This window comes from Solea solea, chromosome 21 (genome assembly GCF_958295425.1).
Source record: "Solea solea chromosome 21, fSolSol10.1, whole genome shotgun sequence".
In the NCBI taxonomy this organism is placed as follows: domain Eukaryota; kingdom Metazoa; phylum Chordata; class Actinopteri; order Pleuronectiformes; family Soleidae; genus Solea; species Solea solea.
This window is the reverse complement of record NC_081154.1, coordinates 6,887,919-6,910,708: the sequence shown is the minus strand read 5'-3', so window position 1 is coordinate 6,910,708 and position 22,790 is coordinate 6,887,919. Positions and strand designations below refer to the sequence as shown.

Below are 22,790 nucleotides of genomic sequence, written 5' to 3'. Positions count from 1 at the left end.
TCTCTCAATAGGGACATCATTTACAAAATTGACATTGAAACTAGGATTCAAACCATTAACTCCTCTGGAAACTGTTTACTGATGTTATAAATCAAATGACAAGTAGGCTCATTTTCCCATAGACCTGAATTTAAATGGTGGTTTTTTTTGTAACCAATGGCGTCACCCCCTGGTGGCTAACTGCTACCTACGTCCAAAGCTTAACTTTTCAAATTTGAAGGCCACCTCTACTTCGGATATAGAGTCTGTGTAAATGAATCTGATTGATGCTGGAAAAAGAAAAGCATCTTCTATTAAAAACAAATAGAGGCTTTAACAAGAACATGCTCACAGCCAACATTCACTCAAATTAGTGTTAGTTAGTGGCCTTACAATCTTACTAAAAAAATGTAAAACACATTTCATTGCAATTAAAGTTGCTATTCTGTAAAGTATATATTATTATTTTGAGCTCATTTTGAGCATTAGTGTTTGAAACGAGACATAACATTTGGACTGTAGAGCTGTCCAGTAAATAAAGTCTCATTTTCTCAAACCTTGCCATTAAATATAACATTGAATAATTAAATGTGTTTTTTTTATCCCAAAATGCAACTGCCAAAGCATATTATTATATAAATAATGTATATACAAAGGCTTTAGCAATCTCTTTAGCTGTAATTAGGGCTTCTCCTCCACAGACAGAAACAGAAATAGAATAGCATGGTGCAGTAAAAGGGGAAGTGCGGACAAACACTAAGCAAGTAAAACTGTACCATTAATGAAGTATAGATTTGTTTTCTGTTCATGTGGAGCAGCATCATAGCAATAATCAATGCAGTGCATTCTTCTGCATGCCAGCCAACACCTAATTACAGCTGATGACCATTGGCTGGCATGTGCTATATGATGTGTCTTCTTTCTGCAAACCTTTCCCAGTAATTACACATGTATCACGTCATCCACTAAATCATTATTGCATCAACAATCCCCCAGTGGCTCTTTTCCATTGGACAGAGGAGAGTAATGGCCCACGTCCACCTGGATTAGTGTTGTCAAGTCCAGACCAGTCCGCCACATCCAGGCTGGACCAGGCCAGGCCTGGTTGCAGACTGACATATGGGGCTGGTCTCTGCCAAGGCTCAGGAGGAGAGCGATTGTGGGGAATCAAACCCTTTGACCCCAGGCGGCACCGAGTTTAATCTTCACCTGCAGAACAAATGATGGAAGGAAGAACTAGGAAGAAACCATAGAAAACCCATGCACACATAGGGAGAACATGCAAACTCCATGCAGAAAGGCCCTTGTCCAGATAGACCATACATTTTGTATATTTTTCTTTTTGTGCAGCACAAATGCTAACAGGTGTCTGTCATAAACTCCATTACAGCCACTCTGCAGTAGTGCAGACCAACTCGTGACAGTAAATCCACTCACACTACCCAACTGCCTGTGAGAACAGAGCCATTCTCTCAAATCTAATCTCGCACAGTTGTTCCTGGCATCACTGCAGCTACCTGCGCTCTTCACCGCAGACCAGTGAGTCATTTAGATTTGCTCAAACACTGTTCATTTCTCCGTTGACTTTGAGAGGAGACGTTATGTCTTGAGGTCCAGTACTCAGTCAGCAAAACATGTTTAGGTTTGCCCTCTCCGCTCTTGTTCACTTACTGACTCCCTCACTCACACACACACATGCAGCCTCATTATGTGCTGCAATGTACTCGGGTTTATCGAGGTAAAGTAAGACTTACAACTCTGCTCTGTCTAAAATTACACTAATTTGTGATACTTTACACTCGCTATCTCTCCTTCTTTGCATTCGTTCATCCATGCATCCTTCCAAGGTTGATTTTCCCTTCCTTTAAGACCAATGGGATGAGCATTTCATGCATGAAATAACTATTCTGGGCCCTCTGGTACCTCCGCACCACACACACATGCACACAAACACACACACACAAACACACACCGTCAGTGATGTACATACATCTGGTGTTATAGACTTAATGATTTCCCTGGAGTGAGCATTAGACAGACTACACGTATGTATCACCAACTACATCATGTGCGGCTCCCTTGACCTTGCAGATTATTGCCCTCCTCGGCAGTGTGGGCTTGTGTTTGCCCGTGTGTGTGTCTGTGTTTGTGTGTATCTTGAGCACACGGTATCTTTTATGAGCGCATATGCGTGTTCACTACTGACCTGTATCATAGTTGACACCAGGTCTGAAATACACGCACACAAACACACACACACACTCACAGAGCTGAAGCGCAGTTTCAGTAAAAAAAAAAAAAAGGGCCTAATTTGAAGTTACATGAAATAAATCACATATTTTCCTTCTCTGTGTAGTTAATCCACACATCCTGCTGGATGCTTTCGCTGTCCATCCAGGGAAAATGGCAATTAATCTGCCAGAAGAAGAAGAAGAAGTAGAAAGAAACCATTAAGGATGAACCAATACTGATGCTCAGTATCTGATATTGAAAAAAGTAAAAATAAATTATATAAAAGACCTTAAAACAGGAGTCTCATCCAGGGTTAGGGTTGTTGGTGTTCTTTGGCCCTCTGGCTCAAACTGCCCAACAGAGACCAACATTTCTATACATTCAACATGTAATCATATATAAGCTTGTCTAGTGTTTTAGTTTAAATTGTTTAAATTGTCTTCACGTTATTTTGATTTATTGTTTTGATTTGATATGGATTCTGTCTGTCTTTGTTATTTACAGATTCATTTTGCATCACCATTATAGTTTCACTTTGAAATGGTGTGCAATATTGTCCATAATATGTTTTATTGCAACACCATGATGAGGTAATCGTGATATCATTTTAATGTTTAATTACTAGACTAGAGGTTTTGGACTTTTGTCACTTGTTTTGAGGTCTATTGGGTCTTGTTTTTCTATATTTTATTTATCTCTGATGTAAAGCACCTAGTTTCAGCAGATTGGACTGACCAGCCTAGAAGTTCACTGGCCCCCAGCTCATTTTGAGTTTGAGGACCTTTCGTTAAAATGATGTAAATGCTTCATTGAATTCACACACCATGCTATGAAGAGAGATGTCTGAAACCACTGTCATGAGTGAGAGCTGAAAATAACTGCTTTGCCATCCTGTTTTGGAAACTGCTGGTTGTTGCTTGGTTATTATCAACAGATAAAAGAATACAGTTTATTATTAACAGTTGATGTTCTGCCATAGGCAAAAAGCTAGAGGCAGGGATAGGTAACACTACCGTGCTTATTTTCAACATCTTCATTTTATGTTAAAGTATAATCATCAACCCTTTTTCTTCTTTTTTTTTTTTAACTGCAAGCCTATTCCATAACCCCATCTTGCAAAATGTTATTGTTTTTTTTTCCCCTCCATCTCTCTGAACATATTCGTATTTCCTGTATCCCTGTGGCAAACAGTGAGTAAACAAATGTGTTTAACAAATGTGGACAGAGGCATATGGTGCACTCCCAGGCCGCTGTGGAATAATGAAGTCATATTTGCTTTTGTGTTGTTTCGATCTGATTTAACCAATATTTGTACATTCTAAATAATTCAGTGGAATCTATCCCCTTTTCAAAGCACCGGGCCTTAACTTTGCATGTATAATTGAACGTATTTATGCTAATCTAATTGTTTTACAGTTAGCTGGCTTTGTAGTGCTTCGTCTTACGAATAAACACACAACGCGAGGGGAAGCCAACACGAAGCTTAGCGACCCTTCCCCGCACCCCCAGCAGCCTCATGGGAATCCTCCCAAAGCAGCTGTTGGTGGCAGTGAGTGAGCCCAGTTGGTTTCAGGCAGTGTTGAGTGGCACATTTCCAAACTTGTGTAAGATGGAGCTTTGAAGCAAACTGTGCACCATTCGGCACTCACACACCATTTGCCTTTCAAGCTACGGTGTTATACCGCTCGCAGCCGAATGCCAAGTCGCTTGTGTCGCGTTGTCAGCGGCGGGGTTGTGAATGATTACTCAGAAGCCTCTTAACATAGAGCCGCCTCTACGTCTGTCTGCGTCTCAGAAACCCTTCCTTGGCTCATCCTCCCTCGCCTACAGGTGTCTGTGCATGGACACGGACGCGTGTGAACTCGCAATTCTTCACATCTCAATTTAAAATCTGGCATCTTCATCACAGGCACGAGCCTCTGGGGGGTTTCCAGTCGGTTAATTTGTGGGATCATCAGCAGAGAGTGATGATCTGGGCTGATGTACCACCCACCCCCAAAACCACAGGTGCACACACACACACACACACACACACACTTTCCTCCCCTTCAATCAGGTTTGCGCCCCCCCCCCATCTTTTTACTTTGGCATAGTCCAGCATGTACATTTGCTGTGGCGGTATTAGATAGTCACGTCATGCTGCCCATAGCCAGGATACTAAAGTTGGGGCGGGGGGGGGGGTTTGAGCACTTAAAGGCCTCAGTCTGGCATGGCTGCGGACCTGCGGGAGCTGTTGGCAATAGATCAAAGCCCTGCTGGCCAGGCGGCCATTCCAGTTAAACTAACAGGAGCAGGCACACCCACCTAACCAGCTGTCTCTGGTGGAGAGCCATGGGAGAGGGACGATGGATGGAGGAAGCTTGGATAAAGGGGCTGCATGGTGGAAATGTTGAGGGAGGAGATGAATGGGTGGAGCGAGAATGACAAAGGAGAGGAGTTTACAAATATTTGTGAAAGTAGTACGATGAAGGAGTTGGAGGAAGCCAAAGTCGAAGTGGAAACGGGGGGTGAAAAAAAAATAAAGGGAGAGGAAAAAATGAGGATTAAGAAGGATGTTTTTTAATTAGAAAAATACAAATGGATATTGTGCAGAAGAGGAGAATAAAGAAAGTGTGAGACGGACGGGGGAAACTTTTGCATAATAGAAAATAGAAGGTAAGGAGATCATAGTGCTGTGAAAGGTGGAGTAGCAAGAAAAGACTAGAAGTGAAGGAAGAGGATGAAAGGGAGAGGACAAAGATGTTCTCGGGATTGGAGGATTGGAATGACTGTTGAAGGCAGAAGTGGCCAAAACTGAGCAAGAGGATAAAAGCAACATGGGGGGAAAGTGAGAGAGAGAGAGCACACACACACAAAAAGGGTTTGAAATGCTGCACTAGCTGAAATAACAGGTGAGTCAGGTGAAGTGAAGGCCTGAAGCTAAACTGTAGCAAAATGAATAAAGGATGTGAAAGGATACAGAGGCCAGGTCTTGTTTGAAAAATTTACACACTCACCGGGTCTCAAGTGTAGTCTTGTCTGTGAGGGAATGAGGAGCAGGCCAAGAAACAGGCAGAGGATTCTTCATCAACGGGCATGAGGCGGTACAGGAACTGCAATGACTTCTGAGTGACGCTCAAACGCCTTCTGTTTTTGTCACTTTAAGTCACTTTGAGAGATGTCTTAACTTTTTGCCTTTGACCAATTCTTGGAAATGTTACACATGTTTATATTTGAAATCGTTTTGTTTTGGGTTTTTTTTGGGGGGGGGCAAGATCAACGGCTTTTGTGTGTTCAAGTGCTTCTTTGTTTATTATGTATTCCATGAGTTCCATGTCGATCCGTACCTACGACAAATATTCATGTATGCACACATGATACCGGCGTCCTTCTCTCACCAATTACTTGTTCTACTTTTTTTGAAATGCAGCACTATGTTAAATATACATGTGGTCAGCCCCTCTGGCGTTTGTGCCAATTAAGTGCTGTTTTATTGGGCTGCTGTTCACAGCAGCATGTGCGGGTGTGTGTGTGTGTGTGTGTGTGTGCGTGCACGAGTGGGTGTGTGTACCAAAGGGAAGGTTAGTAAGCGTAATTGAATCATATTACTTCCTCCACATGGCTTGTCAAGGCCCCTTTTTTTTACGATTTGGAGCTAATCCATAAGGATGCTAATCATTGATTTAGCCATGCATTGATAAGTTACTCCGGGATGCAGAAGCTCTCCGAACATTAATATCAAAACAAACATTTGCTCACCCAAAGGGAGCGGGGAGGAACCAGTGACATTTCACACGCCTCCGCAAAGTGTCGAATAAATAAATAAAAATGAAATACAGCAGAGACACGGTGTGTGTAGCAACTCAGCAGCTGCTGTCCATCTCTGCTGACGGAGTTTCTCATCGTCTTTTGTTCAGTGTGAAAGATTGCATCATATAATGCAAGGTAGATATATATATATATATATATATATATATATATATAGTGAATACTCTTTGTTTCTGAAACAGCTGATAATACCAAGTTTTCCTCCTGAAAACGTTTTGTACGAGAAGTGAGCGATTGAGCACAAGCACCAACTGTTCAGGGTTATCAAAATCCTTTATGGGCTCTGCAGCAGTTGTGTAAATGTCTGCTATAGTTAACTAAGAACCCGGACATATTAGTCTCCAAATGAGCGGCTGGTAATAAGAAACCACGGCAGCTCATCCATGAGCTTTTACTGGCCTTTATGATTTTCATCAGCAGTTATTAGTAACAGTGCTGACCAATCCACTGGCAGGCTTGATGGCTTGTGAAGGCTTTATTGGCTCCTTTGGATTGCTTGATGAGGAGCACAGGAAGTTTGCTTTTCTGTCCAGTGTGTTTCCATACCAACTGTACTTTTAATATTTTTTAAGGCATTTGGCCGTTACTGTAGAATATTGTTAAAAAGCCCAAGTTTGTTTTCCCCGTGTGTGATTACACAGAAACAGGAGGACGCTGATTGACATTGATCTTCTCCATATTCATGCTCGCAGAAACAATTAAAACACACGTAGGCACAAATTGCAAAGCTTTTCTGTTTTGTTTTTTTAACCTGAGAGTTATTACAGGAACCTTTTAGGATTCAGTGTATAGTGGAGGTTGTTTTTGGATGGACTGTACAGTGTATGCCCAGGTTGGAATTAGATGCAGGTCAATTTAAGTGTAAAAAAGAAACATTCACCAAAGTCCTATTTTTTAACTTTTTATTATAATAATTTCGTCATTAACCATGTAAAAACAATTAAGTTTATAAATTTCACTTCACCTAACGTGTATTTGCATTGCAATTCATTTCAACGCTCTCTCATCTTTGGTTGGCAAAATTAGACTTTTAGACAATTTAGTTATGCATTCATTTTGTGGAGGCTGAAGGATCTCAGTAGTTTGTTTGAACTGTGATGACACAGTAAACACACGTAGCCCCATTATTCTTCATAAGCGCCACCTCTTTAGTCGCGTGATTAACAACTTCCTTCGCGGCAGACATGTTGACGCCGTGTGAATGGCACAGTTGTACATTATAAATTCAAGAGTAGTTGAATTCCACTTTGCCGCTTCAGTTTCAGGGTCCTGGTATCATTCATGCTGATTCACTATTATACACACTTGAATAACAAAGTGGTCATTAATGTTATTAATGACATTCACGCGACAAGCGCATACTTAACTGCCACGGAACTCGAGGTTTTCTGTCTCGCTGCGTTTCTTACCCCTCTGTCTTTTCCTTGGTGCTCTCGTTGCCTGTCTCGCTCTCTTGCTTACACACACACACACACACACACACACACACACACACACACACACACACACACACACACACACACACACACACACACGCTCCCGGTGGATTATTTTGGTGGGAGGATGGAGAGCTATAAACATGGGGGAAGTAAGCTAATGCTCAGAGAGAAAGTGGTGCTGAACACAGGAGGAGGGGAGATGATAAATTGGTCCGGTGTGGGGGTGAACCGGGTACATCCAACTCTCTTAACATGACGGAGGGTGAGTGTGTGTGTGTGTGTGTGTGTGTGTGTGAGAGAGAGAGAAAGAGAGAGAGAGAGAGAACGTCTATGCAAAAGACACCAGCGCCCAAACACCACCATATGCCCAAATCAAATTTTCTTTTTCTCCACTCCTTCCATTTTTGCCATCAGCATCAGGTGAGCCAAGTGGGGTAGCAGACTGAGGAGTAATCTGTCTCCCACTCTCCATCTCTCTTAAACACACACACACACACACACACACCCATGGGGCTTGTGGATGCAAGCCTAGCAGATACACACTTTCCAAGCCAAGAGGCCATAACACACTCTCTCTCTCTCTATCTCTCTCTAGCTCTCTCTCTCTCTCTAGCTGTCTCTCTCTCTGTGTTTGTGGGCACATGTGCCAAACTACTTACAGTGATGGAATGTGAGGTAGGCCCAGGTTTATAAAGCCAGGATAAACTGGCCGGGTCCAGATCATGGCACAGAGAGGATGAGCCGAAACCGATGAAGCGTTTCCGGTGAAACCACAGAGAAACGCTTCATTTACCTTTGCTCCGTGTCTAGATGTCATCATTCATTGGCGTACATTGCCAATCTCATTGAGTATTAATAGTTTTCATGTAATTATAGCAGCGAATTGACTCTTGACAACTGTCCAGTCAGTGGCCAATAGCTGCACATATTGACTGTGATTATATATAAGGTGTTAGGAGGGTTAGGAGGGACTTCCTCAGACTCTGGTTGGTTTATTTCAACTGAAACATTTGCTCAGCGTCAGTGTCTTTGTCACCAGAGAGGAGAGAGTTGGAAAAAAACACCCGTACATAAGTTTTCATTTTTTTGGCCTGAACCAAATGTTGTATTTGTCAAACCTGGAAATGAGGATGTTCTCGAATGTCTTTTTAATTTTATTTTTTTTAGATACTTTATTAATCCCCTTAGGGAAATTATTCTCTGCATTTTGACCCATCCTAGAATTAGGAGCAGTGGGCTGCCACACTGAGTAGCGCCTGGGGAGCAATGGGGGTTGGGTACCTTGCTCAGGGGTACCCCAGCCCTTTTGACCTGGTGGGGACTTGAACCGGCGACCTTCCGGTTACAAGCCAAGTTCCCTCTGGTTACAAGCCAAGTTCCCAAGTCTGGTTTTGACCAAAACATTCCCATTTAAGAAGCTGAAACAATCAGGAAATCTTGGTTTAATAATGAAAAAAGCTTCAAACCGATGAATCAATTGTCAAAATAGTTGACGATTTATTTAGCAATCGATTAAAAATCGATTAATCGAGTAATTGTTTCAGCTCTAGTTCAAATTTCAAATTTAACACACAAATTCTAAACATCTGGTTTTTAAATAACACTTTTCGTTTTGTCTTCATTTGAAATCCCAGACGGACATTTTGAGGCTTCGGTGTTAAATGGTTAAAGTGCCAACACCAATTCTGATGAAGACCAGATACAATCATGATATGTGTCCAGTTTGACACAACACGAAGAGTTAAATACACTCTTTTACTGTTATTTTAACATTGTTTGACTGCTTTACTGTGTATACTTGTTAAAAAGAGGTGGGACACTATCTTATTTATTTAAAGGCACGAGCCAAGTGAGAGCATTAGTGTCCCACATCGCTTTAAGTTTTCGTTTCCACATCAGGTAATTTCCAAACTACAGGATGCTCGTGCATCGCAGGAACAGCCCCATCCCGGAGCCATGTAACTGCCACAGCCGCCACCGTGTTTTGCCACTGGAAAGAATTCGTTTACTGCTGCTTCCGCTTCTGCTCCGGAAGTCTCCGCTATAATTATTTCTCCACTAGTGCCTGCAGCCATAAGGTGGCTACATTTGCATGGTTGCTTTGCTGTTATTACCTCAACCGAGGAGGTTACATTTTTGCCTACAGTTCCCTGTGTGTGTCTGTTTGTGAGCAGAATAACTCAAAAAGTAAAAGAGAGCGGATTTATGGGCCAAGTCAGAAATTATTCATTTGCTTGATCCACTTTATGACAATGATGTCAGGTTTGTAAATGTAGCAGAGATTGTCAACTACTGAGCCTGGAGGGGATTTTGTTTTCTAAAACTGTGAAAATGTGTTGATGCTTTTCAATATTTAAATGTAAATATACAGTATATATGCAACACTGAGGAAATGCAATGATTCTTGTTTGCATGCACAATGACTTCTATTGTATTTCCATCATCAATAGCCACTCAGAATATTGGTTATTTAAACTAATGGTCTTGAAGTGATTAAGAAATGAGGAAAGGTTGTGAGAGTGGAGGAAAGATGAGGTAGAGTGTGAAATATATATGGAAAAGGAGTTTAATTTTGGAACGCAGTAAACACGTTATTGTGTATTATGATTTTCTTTGCATTCACTTTTAAAATAATACTTTTTTATTTTGCAGAAACCAAGCCAGGAATTGGTCTGTGCAAACCAGGAACCATTGCTCTGTTTGGTAACGTGGTGTACAGCGGGCTGCTCAACGAGCACTTCTGGCATTTCGGGGTTCCCCTCGTCACCAGACTGGTCAGTGCTTGATTTGTTTGTCTTGTCTTCTTCTTCCATTGCTCTTCTTCTTCTGTCTTTTGTGTCAGCTGCTGGCTATTTAACTACAAACCACTGTGCATCACAAACACACACACACATACTTACCATGCTCCGTCATGTCCACCATGCACAGATATGCTGGGTTGCAAAATAGGTACGACTGCAAGGAACAGAATAATGCAGCGATATTAGTTAACCCTGCAATGCAAGTGCACTTTGTATTAACCGTAATTACACGACGGTTTGTGCTATCGGAAACATTCCAACTGTTTCTGAAAGCTGAGAAGTTGCACGTCAAAGCCAATGTGTAGTCATTTCAGTCATTTCACTCACACTGTTGCAGGAAGCTGTTTGTCGCGAGGAGAGAGTTGGATAAAAACACCTGTACATAGTTTCTGTTTTTTTGGCCTGCTTTTCAGACATTGAGACAAAGACTCAAACAAATGTTATTTTAAATATATTTGTACTGTTCAAATTTCAAATTTAGCACATCAAATCTGGTGTTCATGTACAAATCCAGTGTATTTTTCTAAATAATCTTTTTTCTTCATTTTAAATTGTTAATACACTATTTTAACTTGCAGTAAATTGTAAATAACTTCCAGATATTGAAAGTTATTCTGGAAAAATGGGCAAAAGCACTTTTATGGTTAAAATAAGCAAAAAAAGAGTCCAGACCGGACATTTTGAGGCTTAGATGTTAAACGGTTAAATAAACACTGACTCCTCCCCCAACCCATCTTAAAACTGTTACTGTTACTTTGACAGACACATGTAGGATCCGCTGGTTGGTTGAACTCAAATGGATATAAAGTTAAAGACCATTGCTTTGACACCACATTCGTTCCTTTTCATTTTTTATTTATTTTTTTACCACACAGCATAATTTCCCTGTGGGTGCTCAGGAGCCTGTGCTGGCTGTGGGGCCTACCTCAGCTACCTCAATCGATCACAACACACTCACCTTTCAGGTCATAATGGTTCCCCTTAATATGTTCAAAAAAAGAAAACTTCAAGGACTTCACTAGGTTGAAAGAAAGAGTGAACGAGTCTCTTGGTTGTTCTTCAGGATTCTGTGAACGTAAATAATCATTTTTGGGTGAAGGCTTTGTGTCTGCCAGTTGTTGTTAATACTTCAGGATCAGTCCCATAAATAATGGATTGTGTTCTGGCATTAACACAAACTAACGCAATATTAGTGGTATTTCAATTAACTTTGAATTAGGCTGTAATATGTTCCCTGGCACTTTCTGATTGCATTGCTCTGTTTTATTGAACTGCTGATAAATGTTATATTTGATAGATATCGATGTCGCCTTGTCAGAATACAACCGAGGATGTTTGAGTCGGATCACTCGCCCGTGAGGCCGCGCGACACACACACGCGCGCACACACACTCCCCCAATTTGTCTGTTTGCTAATGCCTTTTAATGAAAGACAGTGGATTGTGCTTTACGAGAATAAAAATAATTATCACTCGTGGTTTTTTTATATTTATATACAGTATATATATATATATATAAATGTGTGTATAGAGATTATGAATTTGGATAATTTATCATATCGCATCTTCTCTGGAAAACTGGAAAGTAATTGCTCTGTGAAATCTTTGAGTTTCAGACGGTGCACTGGGAAATCTGCAATATTTATTTTTAACATTGTAAATATTTTAACTGTGCATACCTATACGGCATCTGATATCATCAAAAATTATTGCACACACACACACACAGAGAGAGAGAGAGAGAGAGCTGTTTTAAATGATTCAGTGCATTGCAGATGTTGAGTGCTGGTTGGAGCTTGATAACAAAGATACCAGAGTTAACAGCTGGAGTCTCTCGACTCCCTTTTCACAGCTTTCTTCATTGGACGTTCAGATGCAGCCTGCAGTACAACGCAAAGAGTGAAGTTTTGATCTTCTTGCGTCAGTTTTTTGATGATGACGATGATGACGATGAGGAGGAGGATTGGTTATGGTTGATTTTGTTTATTTTTGTTTGTATTTTACATTAGCTCCATGCAGCAGCACCATGCTGCATCTGTCTGTGCCGCACCACGGGCTCCCTCACTGATATGGCTTCATCTACGCTTCCCTACAATGATTAGACTTTGTGTGTCGTTGAGTGTGTGTTCACTGTTCTTAACCACCTGGTATATAGTGTGTTCATTAGTGAGGGGGGGGGGTAATGTTGTTTTTCTAGTCATGGTTAGTACTCCTCAGTCTGTGGAGAGAGCGGCGGTGAAAGATAACTGTTAATTTGTTCACATTTCTACAGCTAATTTGTTTATGCGGCCAAATCAGAACAGAAGTTAGCTCCAGGCTCTGCTCACTTTGAGCCGAGGTGCTGTCATGTCGTGCCGGGGCGGAAGCAGAAGAGACAAAAAAAGTGAAATAATAAACAGTGACGTTATTATTATTTAACCCTTCTTATTTTTTGAGCAGCTGGTCTTGAGCAGGAGCAGCTTTTCATTCACAGATCTGCAACTCACAGGGCACGAATACCCACAGAGAGCAACAGCAGGTGAGAGGAGAGATATGAGAAAGTACACAACTTTGAAAAAGAGAGAGATGAACAGAGAGGACAGGGAGGAGAGAGAGAGAGAGAGAAGCATACGGCTTAGACACTCGAGTGCTTGAGGGGGCAAACAAACGGAGTGATGCATTGGTTATCATTTTATCAGTGGACTATGGTTGTGGATTCATTAAGACCAAAAATTAAAAGTATAAAGCCTTTACTAATGAGAGGTGTAACTGGAAGTTAAGATGAATTGTAAGTTGACTTTTAAAGACCGGACATCCACAGTGCATGCAAATAACTGATGAAATATTGTGGATTATAACGACAACAGTGAAAATACTTCAATGCAAGCCAACATGTTTGTGTGTGGACATGAATGAAAGTCCAGGGATATAAAACTTACCAGATCAGGTTTTTGTCATCAAACATTTAAAATGAGAGTCTAGAGAAGTTCCTGACCTTTTTTGGAAGGTTGTGGTACTGATGACATGAGGACATAGGAAATAACCAGAAGTACAAGTGTCCTTGGGCAAGACGAAGAAATCCTCCACATTTCCCCAATAACTGTGCTCTGGCAGTGACTTAAATTGTATGGCATTGATGACAAAGCCATGCAGGAATCTAGAGACATAGAGTAGTAGCATGTCTGCACTGTGTTTCCCTTGTGTCAGTAAGAGAGGAGTCATGTTAACTCACCTGTCTATTCCCACAGTCCCAGCCATAACAACACAATTAGATGGTACAGAAGAAAAACAATGGTACAGTTTTTTTAATTCAGGTTCTGTAAGAGAAGTGGCACTGGTTTGATGTAAATCATTTATGGTGTTACATTGTTTCAATAATCGGGGGGGTCAAACACGACTTAAGCCCCCAGAAAGGCTTGGGCCGGCCCTGACCATCGGTAATGTCATCTGCAGCATTTAAGTTTTAAGTTGAGGCGTAAACAAAAGACAGATGGGGTTTACGCAAACCAGGAGGAACCAGGACTGTAAAAAGAAATGTGCATTAAACGGTTTGGATTTTATGTAAGACATAAACAACAGTGGATATGTAATATTCATAACTGTTTCTTACACTATTGAAAACATTTGAAATCAACATCACTGTCATATATATGTATATGTATATATACATATATATATATACGTATATATATATATATATATATATATACGTATATATATATATATATATATACGTATATATATTTTCCTGAGCTCATTGATCTCATAGAGAACCTGCTGCTGGAAACTATAGGAGCTCTCTGCCACTGCTGTATAATGAGCTGTTGTCTGAATACAGATTGCAGCAATGGCGTGAGTGTGGCCATCAGGAGAACCGAGGCTTTCCTAGTGGGCCGATGCACAAAGTGAGCTTGTTGTGGTGGAGAAAAAAAAAGGAGACGCAGCGACAAAGAGCACAGGGAGAGTAAAGATCAATAGTGCTGTGTTGTGGTGTTCAGGCGGGTCGAGCAGGTTTCACGGCCTCCCAGTGAGTCCAGTTCAAACAGCAGACAGAATGTACAGCGGAAAATCAAAGGGGTATATTTTGCAGGGTGTAGTTTTATTTTCAAAAAATAGAAAACATTATACAGTTATATTGTGACCCTTTGAAAATAATACGTCCAACCCCAGCCAACTCTCTTTTTGTCTTGCAAAACAATTAAACAATTAAATGTAGTGCAGTGTTCTGCATGTGTAACTCCCATGTTCACTTGTATAACACAAACAGACACAAACAGACAGGCTAGTCACCTTCATCTTCCTTTATTATTATACAAAACATGGACAAATCTCACTCGGATGTTGTGGTGTGCAGATATGGAACTCCAAGGTCCTCACAGCCAAGACATCATCATCTTTAGAAATGTTTTTGTTTTTTACTGAATTCCTTTTTAACAAGTTAGTTCTTTGTTACTATGGCTTCCCTAATTTGTGTTAGTTCGGGACTTATTTACCTCCCACAGTCCAAAAACATGCAGATGTGGGGATTAGGCAAATTGGACACACTGTGTGGGAGAGGATGGTTGTTTGTCTCTAGGTGTCCATTTGATGGACTGGCAAACTGTCCATGGTGTACCTATGTCAGCTGAGATTGGCACAGCACCCCCTGCGACCCTCATGTGGAGGATACAGTGGTAGAAAATGGATGGATGGAAGTTGACGTCTCAAGACAAGACAGTAAGCAAAGGTTCATGAGCAGTTATAGAAGTACTTGTCCTGTACAACCCCTCGATCACAAAGGACATACATATGTGGATGACCTCCTCATAACCTATTGCTGCTACTGGAATGACATAGAATGAATAGAACTGCAGCCATGTATTTGCAAGCGGAGATGCGTAAGGACTCTCTGGACACGGAACATGGAACGTATGGAGGGGGCCTAAGAAGGTGCTGTCGATGAGAGACTTAAAAGAATAATTATTGGTCAATATGTCCGGTTTTTTTATATTCCATAAACCAGAGATGTGTAATAAAATTGTTGTATTATAAACTCTAACCCTTGAGTGCACTGAGTACGATGGGGTGCACACCGTGTTCACTCTGCACATGTTTTTTACTTCACATCTTGAATGACCTGCGTCGCTGCTCCAGACCCTGAACACACCCGCCCACCACCAATCTGTCGCGTTTCTTTCCTCCTTCCATCCTTTCTTTGCGTTTGCTCACTCGTATGCAAGGTCCAGACTAACTTATTCATGACCTGGACCTGAAATAGCATGACACCCAGCTTTGATAGGGAAATGTTAGCTTTTACTATGGTAGTTGCTGGGGAGAAAAGAGAGAAGGCGGCCCATCGCTGAGCCTTTGGTTATCTCAAGAGAGAGGTGTGAATGAGAGTGAGAGATGAGGCTGTACACCAGACATGCATACATGTATGTAAATGGCCTCATTTCAAGCAAGTCCGATTTCAGCACAAATGGCTGTATACTTCATAATATATCTTAACTGTGAATTAGCCTCTTCCTAAATGTTAACATGCCTCAAACTTAACTTGCTATTCCTGCTCTTCTGCTACTTTTATGTTACACTGTATCCTGCTCCATTAGTTGTTTTCCTTGTGTGTTGAGCTATGAGACAAACAAACAAACAAACAAACAATCAATGTGTGTATTTGATCTAACAAATGGACATACGCCACTGTGCAACCGTGAGAGCTCATTGTTGATGTAAGATAAGGCTTTATTGAGTCTTTTTGATTCGTCTTAAGTCATTTTTTGGACACCTATGTGTGTCTGTGGCACAGAGGAATGAGCAGATTATAAAGAACATGAGGGAACAAGGATCAGGAATCTTCTCATCAGAGCCGCGCCGAATGCAGCGGGCAGCAGTTCTTTTGGACAGAAACACCTTGTTAATGAGAGAGGTCAGAGGAGCAGACAGAGAGGCTAACGGTAACTGCCTTGAGGTGGACTGACTGCAGCAGAAGACCATGTTCCTCACAGATGGTCAACTGTTGATGAGGCTCTGATGAATGTGATGTCCGCTAAGGCTGTTTTAAAAATAGACGGTCACAGTTTTTGCATCGAAATCCTGAATCCAGAGCCCGAGCGACTGCTGCTGTAAAGGTGTTGAAGGTTCTCTGGACACTCTTTGGACCCGTCATGACTGTTGGACTGTGATGGTTTTCTCAGTATTGTTGCTGACCATTACCACACCTTCTGTCATCTTTCTGCTTTCAGCTTGATCCATGCCACAAAGCACAAGTGGGCTCAACCTTTGCATCTGACAGATTATCTATCAAATCTATCAAATCTGATAGATCTGTAGAAATTATATGACACAATTGTGTTGATATGGAGCAGAATCCCAAAGGAAAGCTTCCACTTTGGAGTAAATGATGTAAACGTGTAGAAGTGAGTTTGTTTTGGGAGCAAAGGATAGAGTTATCCTCTACTCTTATGGGGTCTTTCATCAAGTCCATGATGGTGTACTGTAAGGTTTCCTACATGTGGGTTTGAACATTAAAGAACACAGTTCTGATTTGTCTTTACCTGGTCTGAAACAGAAACTTTGACTTTAATCTGATATATCTTATTTCATTTTTAGAGGTTAAATATATTGGTTTTCTTTTTTCTGTTTTTTTTCTTACACTGCCAATATGACTAAAATCAGATTACATTTCTCAGGCGCTACATTATTTATGATTTCCTAACAAGATGGATTTTATTCTATATATCAAAGGGAAAAAAAAAAGAGTTAATACCATTAATACCAATGTTCCGCGATCACAGAGAAGCGTAGTTGTGGAGTTGCTTGTGCTCCCTGTGTGTGCAGTGCAGTATTTCAGGCAGTGAAGGGGTTAACGTGGCAGCTTGCCTCAGTGGTGTATTGACTGGTGGTGGTGTGAGGGGGTAAATGTGCTGAGGCAGCCTCCAACCATTACCCACCTCTCTCTGTCTCCCTCTGTGTGTGTGTGTGTGTGTGTGTGTGTGTGTGTGTGTGTGTGTGTGAGTTCATCTCCAATGCTTGTCCACTCTCAAACACAACCATCGAAAATGTATGCAGGTACAAACGCACACGTTTGTGAGATGATGCAAAAGTCAGTGGCGGCAGTGAAGTGCAAAACATATTTGAGTGTCGTTGTATGAGCATGTGTTGGCGTATATATACGTACGTGCTATGAAAGCAATTTGCTAACAGTTTTGCAGGAGAAATTGCGCAAGACACACACACACACACACACACACACAGGCTCACACAGCTATTCTTTTAAGGACTCTGCATTGACTTGTGTTCATTTGGACACCCTAAACAAAGCGTTGTCCCTAACTTTAAACAGTTAATGCCTAACCATAACCTCACATCATAGTCCTTAACTTATCCAGTTCCTCAGAAATGAGGTTCTGTCTCATTGAGACCAGGTTTTGGTCTCCATGAGGACTATTGGTCCTGACAAGGTCAGTGTTTATGCCAGAAAATGTCCTAAAGAGGTAATGACACCACACAGGCCTTCCCTCCCTAAACTTAATTCTGCCCCTAACCGTAAAGAAACAGCACTCACATCTATACATTAACACAAGCCCACACCATCCCTCCCTCTGCAGACAAGGAAAATGAAACAAAAGGAGAACAAGCAGAGATGCAGCGGCTCCAGTTTAGCTCTTTTAATCACTTTCACTTCTTCCTCCTCTCCTCTTGGGTTACACAAGCTCTCTAAATTGATATTTGTTTTGACGGCTCTCTTGTCTCTTACCCCCCCACTCGCACCAACACCGAACCTCCAGCCCTCCTCCTCCTCCTCCTCCTCCTCCTCCTCCTCCTCCTGCTCCTCCTCCTCCTCCCAGTGCAACTTAATGAAAGCAGCTGGTATCGTTGGCTCTTTAGCAAAAGCAACAACAAGCTAAGCTGCCCTCTCTTTCCCTTCCTCTGTCATGTAGTCTTGCTCATCCCAGCTCCTTGTGTGGCTTTCCCACAACTTCTACGCAGCCTGTCCCCCCGGCATCCCTACAACAGCTCATCTCCTCATCCCTCCGCCCTCCCTTCTCTTGCTTTCTCTCTCTCCCTTTACTCTAACCCCCCCGCCTCCCACCCCCAACCCCACCACCACCACCACCACCAGCCTTCCTTCACGCCATCCCCTGCTCACTTGTCTCTCTCCGGATGAAAGCTTTCCGTGCTACTGTACCGTGTGGTGATCTCCAGCTTCTCCCACCTCCCAGTCTCTCCAGGCGCTCTTTCCCCAGGAACGCTGTGGAAGAAAAGTCCGCCTCAGACTTGCCCTCCCTCCCATCACAGCTGCTGGACTGAAGCTACCCTGAGCGAGAGCCGAAGGAAAGCAGAGGGGAGAGAGTGTGCTTGCTCAGACTGAGAGATTTCAGTGTGTGTCAGTGATGCAGAGTGTAGTGTAGTTTACAGCAGGCGAAGAGAGAGAGAGCCAGAAGAGCTAAGTGGGCAGTAAGGGGTGGCAAGTTGGAGAAGTAAGAAAATGCAGTAGAGGAAGAAGAAGGAGTGAATTAAAGAGCAAAAAGAAAAAGGGAGGTACAATAACAACGCCCCTCAGCACTTTCTCTCTTGTTATCTCTCTCTTTACTCTTTCTCTCCTCTTCTTCTCACCCTCAGCGAAGAAGCAGAGGAAGACTTTTTTTTTTTTTTTTTTTTTAAAGGTTCAGCAGCTTGAGAGCCTCAGCGACGACTCTGAGAAGCAAAGTCACGCTTCAGAAGAGGCTGCGGGAGAGGAAGACCGACTGTCTTCTGGGGGCAGAGGGACACATAAAGGGACTTTGTTACTCTGCTCCAAAAACCACAAACACGGGGGCAATTAGCTGGCGACCAGATACAACTCAGCAGACAATCCTGGGGACAGAAACTTCCCCGAGAAGAGAGCGAAGTCAACTGACCGAAGATCAGTTGAGAGCGGGACAGATAGGTCACAACGAGACGATAACACAGAGAAACTGAGAGCAAAGGAGGAAGAGCACTGGCCTCTCCGGTGTCCTTGCTTGCCCCCGTCTTCCAACCCCTGGTCTCCCACCCCCTCTCAGCCGAGATGATGATGTATTTCTGGGTGAGTACTGAGGCCCAGTGGGGCTCCTGAACGCTGCTAAGTGACCACACACACACACATTCTGCACACTGACATACAGCAGGCGACGGTGACTTTTCCCTGCATATTCCAGCTATTTATTTTTGCAGTTGTTCAAAATAATGTGAGTGTTTTTCTTTTCTTTTATTATTATTTTGCTCCAGAGAGTCTGGAGCGTTCTCTTACCTGTGCGAGAGAATGAGTAAAGTGACAAGGCATGGACATTTATATCATTCCCTCTCTCACACACACACACACACACACACACACAGCCCTGTATTAATGATGTGGCATTTTTATTGGTATTGATAAAGTACACCCCTGTTACAGAGATACATAACCTCTCTGCTGCTGTAGTAAACGAGAACATGATGTCTTGTTTTATGAGTCTGACTTTAGAGATTTTACTGCAGGGGGATACGGCAGAACTGCATTTATCCTTAATAATAGAGGTCACGTGTAACACTGGGGGGGGGATTGGTCTTTAAAAGCAGGGGACCTTGCACCTTCAGTGTGTCAGCAGCATGTCTGGTGACATGGTGTTTTTTTTTTTTTTTAGTAGCCACCAACAGGTTGACAGATTGTCTACCTCTGCAAAAGAGAGGGTGTGTTCATGTGTAATCCTTCAGTGAAGGGAGGGTTACATGGGCAAAGTTGTGTTTAATGTTGTGGTCGTGCATTAGAGTGGTGTGTGTTTGTGTGTGTGTGTGTGTGAGAGAGAGAGGGAAATTCATATGCAATAATAACAGATTTAATTACACGCAAACCTGCACTATTTCATTTGTAATTGCTCTAAACAAAGACACGTTACTGCTGCGTATCATCCGAGGTCAATTATCTTAGCAGCCCTTATCTTTCTACAACATTATATGTCTGAATCTTTGCAGAAAGTTTGAGGATTTCAAGCAAAAGCTCGCGGACTAAAACTGTTGTATTTCCTTATCAGGTCTTCTGTCACTGCCGTGATGAGTGAGACGGATCTCACAGCTGTTTCTTATTTGCATCACTATACTGTTTTTTTTTTTTAAATCCTACTGTTACTTTTAATCCTCCAACAGAGAGAGACACTCTGCTGCTGCCAAGCCGTAATTAAATGCGAAAAGCATCAGACAAGAATCACACCTCATTCCTATCAAGTGCTCTGATCGCAGGCTACAGATGTCTACTCCGCTTTATTTATTAAACAATCTGGGGGAAACAAGGAGAGAGTAATAATTAGCGTCACCTACGCAGGGAAGTCGAAAGGCTGCCGCGCGTCTCATGTTCTGAATCCAAACGCTAATGAAAGAGATGTGACAGAGAGATATAATGTGATAAATTGCCTTTTTAGAGCCTCACGTAGTTTATCAAATTTAGCTCGTACTGTTAATATCATTATTATTATTATTGGGTCAATTCGTACATGGGGTGAGACATGAATTGTCCCGTCAGACTGTTGAGACGTGAATGTGTGACGTTGCTAAAGGAATGATGAGGGACAAGTGTGTGGATGCTCCATCACGGATGACTTTAATGGCGATCAGTGACACTCTTTAGTTCCTACATCCTCATGAATAATTTCTGCTTCATATTCATAATTTTATCAAATTCATTTAAATTAGATTTTTTTTTTTTACCCTCTGGGGATTGGTGTGAGGGAGTGATTTGAACTTTTTTTCTTCTTTTTTTTTTAACAGAAAGAGTAACGTTAAATAAAACAGTTCCCCATTATCCTGAAATGAACAATCGTTCACAGAATCCTGAAAAAGCATCGTTCTCGTGTGTTTTCAAACCCAGAGCAAAATAGGAAAGAATCACATCTTCTATCCAAATGTTTGACTTCACAGTCTGCACATCATTTCTAACGGGCTGTGTTTTCCCTCCTATTATTCTTTAATAAATCTCAAAGTCAACGCGCGGTGTAATACACATGTAGTACTTTTGAAGTACACATCTACCATTTACCTGGCTCCGGGCGAGCTGGAGCGATATCACATTATCAGGGTTAAACATCATGTGGATCAGCAGCTCCATCACTCTGTGCGAGTGTGTTTCCGCAGTGCCTGTCATGGGACTCGGGCCTAGACCGGAGATTCGGCTGAAAGTATGTGTGTGAAGGAGGCTTTTTTATTGACGTGCAGCGTGGAGCTCGCAACTCAGCCATACAGGCGTGTTCTGACCTTCGTCTGGAGAAACCGGGCTGTACTGAAGACCCACAGGAGGCTTCCAGTCTTGGCTTCTGCCTGCTGTTTGAAGCGCAGGGATGTCCAACGCGTTGAGCGTGTGTTTCCGAGCTATATCCCAAAGCAGGCCCGGTGTGTGCTGCGTACACCAGCGAACCTTAAGGCTTCTTCCTGATCAATTTAGCACTAGCTTTGCATTGTGATTCGATACAAGCCGTATAGCTTTGAGTTGAGTTTAACAAGTTCAAACTTAGCTCTGAATAGAAATTCTCTCCCCCTAAGGCTTAGTTTACCCTGAGACTCCTGGGCTTGGTGTACAGTAATTGTTTCAATATTTTTTTTTAATTGTGAGCAAGCAACCATCAGAGGGTGAAGCTGCTGTAACATTGTTCAGATTACATCGCTCCAGAAGATGCACAAGAAAACAAACGTGTTATTTGAGTAGTCGGTCTCCTCTGTCCTGATCCACCCACGCCACACCGCCTGGATCTGGCTGCTGGCAAGAGAACATCTGCTTTACTTTAAATGGTGTGGATTTGCCCCGAGATTGGTGTTGCTTTGTCTCCACGCAGACACTCCTAATGGCAGGGCTGGAATTTCCGTTTGAAGAAGTAGGAGTGCTTTATTCAACAAGAGAGAAGGAAAGTAAATAAGTAAGGGAAGGAAGGAAGCGAGAGCAGACAAAGATGATGTAACTATTCTGAGGGAAACTCAGTCAGTCTTAGCCTCCTCTCTCTGGTTTGGTTAGTTTATCCTCCTCCTCCTCCTCCTTGCCGTCTCTTTTTCTCTTTATCATGTTGTCCTCCTCTTATCTCCGTGCCCCCCTCCATTCTTCCTCACTCAGTCCGGTGTGCAGTTCACTAGTTAATGATGGGGAGTCTGTTGCTGGTGGCTGTCTGCAGATATGAAGCAAGCAGGGGGCTTTGATACTGAGGCAGCAACCAGTGCAGCTGACATTAGCTATTCCTCTTCATCACAGCTGCTTACCGACCCTCTTCCCCCCTCCTTCTCTTCCTCAGTAGCAAAAGATGTACTGTAAATAAATTTGCGCACGAAGGGCGTTGTTTATGACAGAACTGAAAATGGGTTGATTGTTAAATTTTCAGTGTAACACATACGCCGGTTGTGCTGCGGCACGGCGGTGAGGACGAGAGTGAGCTCTGAAGTTGCAGCGATCTCCTCGATGCGGCTCTGACGACAGGAGTAGAGTTAAAGTAGTTTTACCTGTGCCTTTGTAGACGCTCAGCGAGAACAAAGACCTCCGGTGCACGAGGGATGCAAGAATGCTAACAGGGGCCGGGAAGAGAGGAAACAAAGCAAATAGCCGG

At 42.4% G+C, this 22,790-nt stretch overlaps 1 protein-coding gene across 9 annotated transcripts in view; it reads left to right on the top strand.

Moving 5' to 3' along the window:
• Nucleotides 1–22,790, top strand: part of rbfox3a (RNA binding fox-1 homolog 3a) — a 359,399-nt gene that overhangs the window by 210,087 nt on the left and 126,522 nt on the right. For 8 of the 9 annotated variants that reach the window (XM_058621175.1, XM_058621179.1, XM_058621173.1 and 5 more), the window contains one exon: nt 10,110–10,231. In XM_058621175.1, the coding sequence (XP_058477158.1) occupies nt 10,110–10,231 (122 nt within the window). Of the gene's footprint in view, nt 1–10,109; nt 10,232–18,349; nt 19,283–22,790 lie in introns of those variants that run through there. The other variant, XM_058621178.1, reaches the window with a different exon arrangement.